This window comes from Polistes canadensis, unplaced genomic scaffold, assembly GCF_001313835.1.
Source record: "Polistes canadensis isolate GaletaPanama2010 unplaced genomic scaffold, ASM131383v1 scaffold_235, whole genome shotgun sequence".
Taxonomy (NCBI): Eukaryota; Metazoa; Arthropoda; class Insecta; order Hymenoptera; family Vespidae; genus Polistes; species Polistes canadensis.
The window spans coordinates 183,829-188,894 of NW_014569782.1; the positions used below are offsets into that span (position 1 = coordinate 183,829).

General features: G+C 30.4%; 1 protein-coding gene across 5 annotated transcripts in view; it reads left to right on the plus strand.

Annotated features, from left to right (window-relative positions):
- LOC106790407 (band 4.1-like protein 4) overlaps positions 1-5,066 on the plus strand; it is a 45,418-nt gene that overhangs the window by 28,379 nt on the left and 11,973 nt on the right. For all 5 annotated transcript variants that reach the window (XM_014755261.1, XM_014755263.1, XM_014755264.1 and 2 more), the window contains exon 5: positions 737-876. In XM_014755261.1, the coding sequence (XP_014610747.1) occupies positions 737-876 (140 nt within the window). The remainder of the gene's footprint in view (positions 1-736; positions 877-5,066) is intronic.

Consider the following 5,066-nt stretch of genomic DNA (forward strand, 5'->3'; position numbering starts at 1 on the left):
AATTAATATTTATATAATTAATATTTTATATTATAATATTGTATTATATATAATTTATCTAATACGATTTGAATTACATCCGGATAAATTCATCTTCGAAATATCTTATTCGATTTTCTTGAAAGATAAAAGAAATGTTTAAACGTGTATTATGATCTCGATTGGCCGATATTATTATTATTATTATTTTTATTATTATTATTCGTGTATTCTTTCGCGTAAAAGGATGAGAGAGAAAGAAATAAATCTCGGAGGGATGTCCGCCGATTGGCTGGCCCTCGAGGCACAGACGGACGGATAAGACTATTATCTACGGGAAATGTCGAGCTGCTGCAATTTCCGTTCTACAGTCTAGAATCGAGAGTCTCGATTGACTCTGGTAGTCTCGATGTAATACTCTCTATCTCTTTCTATATATATATATATATACATAACTGTTTATTTATCTCCCTTTTTAATCGTTACGTGATATATAATCGTATAAATAAGGGATGGAAACCCTAAAACTTTTCATTGCTAAGTCAAAAGTTTTCTTAAAAGTCAAATTATCAAATATTGCAAGCCCTTATACAACATAATTATAATCCTTAATTTATTACAATTATAAAAAAATTATAAAAATCATTCTCTCATTGTGAATATCGTAGACACATTTATTATAACACTGCGATCGTTCTCCTTATATATAGGTTTCGTGCATTTTATCTTATTTTATTTTAGTTTATTTATTTTTTAGCAATGGCTGGACCCCAGCAAGAAGATCGGCAAACAATTGAAAGTCCAAAAAGGTGATCCAACCTCGGATGTTCATACATTGTATTTCGGTGTTAAATTTTATGCAGCTGATCCGTGCAAACTCATCGAGGAAATAACAAGGTATAAAAATATATATATATATATATATTTCTAAATGAATCATTTTTTTTCAATTTTCAATTTAATTATATAACTTTATATCATATTTCAATCGTATATCGTGTGTTACATTCAAACAATTTCGTTCTTATTTTTGAAAAATAATAATTCCTATTTATATATGCGAATAATTTGATATTTATTTCTTCTTTTCGTATTTGGCAAAGAACAAAAATCGGCATAACGTTTGACATTCGATTATACGACTATTTCTTTTTATCCCCCCCCCCTCCCACACTACTATCCCACTCATCTCAATTTTTTTTCTTTCTTTTCCTTTCTTTTTATCATTTGAACGAAGTAACATTTCCGTACAGTACGTAGAGGAGAGTAACATTCGTCACAACGAGTGCTATTACCAGCACAAAAATGCAGTTTCTCTGCTATTGCAATCTACAGTACAGTTCCCCCATCCATCCCCCATGTCCCCATACAAGCATTTGTTCAAGTATATATGCGTGTATATGTGTGTCCTGTAATCTTTCAATCAGTCTCGACAACACTAATGGAGTCTCTAGCTTTATATATATATATATGTGTGTGTGTATGTGTGTGTCGTATGATTCTCTTTCTCCCTCTTACCACCCTATTCTCTGTCTCTCTCATACATATACACACACGTCCATACACATATATACGAGTGATATCAGACTCAGTTGGATGACTATACCCTTCTCTCGTTATCCTAATGAGTCAGATTCCAAATTCTACACGTAGAGTGAACTCGTTTGAAAATTTCTTTTCGTCGTCGTTGTTAGTAAAAGTACCAGAAGAAGAAGAAGAAGAAGAAAAAGAAGAAGAAGAAGAAGAGAGATGGAATGGATTGAAATTTAATATCCACCCCCACCTTTTCCCTTATCCCCTTTTCTCCTCATCTTTCTCTTTCGTTGCATTCTTTTCCAGCAAATGACATTTCCTTAACTCCTATGTACGTGTGCATGTATATATATATGTATTTAAATTTACTTATATATTTCGAGGATCTTTTTAGAAATTCTTCTACGGTTCTTGACTTCGATACTTGTCTCTCGTACAAAAGTAAAACTCGAGACGTGAAAGTGATATTTTTTATATATATAAAGTATCTTATTATCTATTGTGTCGTTAGGTATATTAATAAGGTGTCTATATATATATATATATATACTTTTTTTAATGATATCACTCTCTATTATCGCCTTTTCAATTTTAATTAATTTTTTCTTAGTGTTATAGGTGATATAATTACTTTGTTGAATATTTATATATTAATTTAACAAGGAATAACAATAATTTGTGCAATTGTTATTATTAATATAAATAAATAATCCGTTAATTACTGCTAGGAAAAAAAAATAAAACGATTAAATAAATGAACATAATATTATATATATATATATGAATAAAAATCTTCGTAAAACGACAAATTAAACGTCGGTTAGTATAATATTTTGTTATAAAATAAGAAAGAAAAAAAGAAAATAATTATTAATATCAATGAGAAAATAAAAAAAAAAAAAATTCCATACCTAAACCAGGTTCTCTCTCTCTCTCTCTCTCTCTCATTTTTTTTCATAAACACACACGTATTACGAAGGTTTGAAAATCACGACTCATTATTGCACACGACAAGCCTCTCTTCTATTACGTGCCATGTGAGATTTAACTTTAATTATGCGTCGACATTCCAACCCCCATACGAGTTGTACGCGTGAGATATAACTTTAATTATGACGCGGAGCTTTCCTACCTATAAATGGAAAGGACTTGGTAAACACCAACAACACCAACACCACTACAACTACCACTACTACTACCATTACCACCGCAACAACTACAATTAACAGCCATTAATGGTACAACTTTCTCACCCTTTTTCTCAAGGGAGAATAGGTATAATGTATGTGTGTGTGTATGTATGAATATGTGAGCAGAAAGGGGGAAATACAAAAAGGGTGCGTGGAAGCATGCAATAGTCTGTCATCGATGAACCACAGCTCGATTGATTTTTTGTGTCCTTTGGGGGAGGAAGAAAAAAAAAATAATAAAAAATTCTGCTTATATGTGCACGAGCAAGATGAAAATAAAAAGTGACGGTTAGAAAGAGAGAGAAAGAGAGAATTATAATGAAAATACGAAGATACGAAGATACAAAAAAAAAATCAAGTTGGGTAGGAAAGGAAAGAAAAATAAGAAGAAGGGGGGAGGAAGAGGGATGGATAACGTGAAAATGAATGAGAACACACATGAATCAAAAGAAAAAAAATGTTCTGAAGATAAAAGAAGAAGAAGAAGAAAAATAAAACATTAAACTGAATGTTTAACTGACATGATACTAACAAAGATGGAATATATGAAAACGAAAGAGGGAGAGAAAAAGAGGGAAAATTCTTTCAAGCTAACAGCACTTTAATCTCAGAACCGAACATCGGAGCCATGGAATTCATAAAAGTCGACGTAGGTGTATCAACCAATCCCTTCTCCCCCCCTCCCCCCAATTCTCCCTTATTACCACCACCATCACATTCGTCACGTCGTGCTCTCATTTTCTCTATCTCTCTCTCTCTCTCTTTTAACGATAAGTTTCAGGGTTCTGGCTAAGATAAAGAGGATTCCTTTTTCCCTTAGGCGATGCCAGGTGTACGTAACTTTTCTTTAGGTACCAAGAGGTAGAACGATATTGATTGCATGTAACTCTTTTCTCAATAGTTTTCTATCACATGTGACTGAGTGACTAATGTGTGTGTGTGTGAGAGAGAAAAAAAGAATGATAGAAATGTTTCTTCTATACCCAGTTTTTCTTCTTTTTATATAAATGTTACTAGCAATGTATTTAATATGAAAAACTAGCATTATATATTAGGTTTACCGGAAAGTTCTGTCCGTTTTTTGAATTGATAGAAAATAACAAAATATTTTCATACATTTAATAATATTTATTGTAGAATATTTTGTCCATCGTTACTTATGACTTCTTGCCAGCGTGATAGCAACTTTTAAATGCCATTTTTTTTTTTAAATGCCATTTTTTTTTTACAGGCGAAAAACTCAACTCAATTAGTGAAACTTAGAGAGAAAAAATCGGACAAAACTTTCCGATAAATTTAATATAATACCTAAGTCATTTTATATAATGCCAAATTTGAAACTTTGCCGGTAACATAAATATACGAAGAAGATGCTTGAGTCTGTGGATTTTTTTCTTTATTTTTTTCTGTTTACTTTTTTCGTTCAATCCTTCTCAAGTTATATTCGAGATCCTTATGTGTTAGTTTACTATAATCTCATCTTTCTAGATATTATTTCTTAGCTGAATCTAAAAGATATCTTTTTCTTCTTCTTCTTCTTCTTTTTCTTATTTTGTTAACGTTTTCTCTAGAGATTTATAATAAGAAGAAGAAAAAGAAGAAATATCTATCTCTTGGTTGGTTACATGAAAGAGGATATCTCACGCGTGTTACTTATTTTTTCTCTTTCTAAAGTAAAAGATCAAATAGAAAAAAGAAATATGTATCTTGTATTATATCGAGACAAAATAAAATTATTTAATTTTGTTTATTGAAATAAAATGAATTGGTTGAGATTTGCTATCTTCCATTTGAAATAAACAAAAATATTTGTATTTAATTGATTAAAAAATCAAAATCAAAGAAAAAAAAATAGAAGAACGCGAATATGAATATACTTTGGGAATCGATAGAAATGACAATGATGCTTTTTTTTGTTTTTTCTTTTTTGAATTTCTAATACATTCTAAATGAAATCGTACGCTTGAAATGGTCACAGGAATTGCGAGAAGGGTTGCTGCAACGATAATAGAATAAAACTTGCCATACAATCGTGAGAAAAAAAATTGAAAAAATAAATAAAAAGCTCAAAGAGCAAAGGAGTAAACAAAAGGGAAAATTTAAAAAAAGAAAAAAGAAAAAAAGATCGGACAAACTCAATCTATATGCTAATACACAAACTGATCTTTTATTCTCGAGTATGAGCAATCGATCGAATAACTGGGAGAATAACGGGATATACGATATATGAGAGAATAATTCGTTTATCCTACTAACATTATTTAATATCATCTAGTTTGTATTGTATTTTTGTTATTTCAATTAAAACAATTCGCCATAGAGAAAATAATCATAAAATTATTATTTTTAATTATATTATAATTT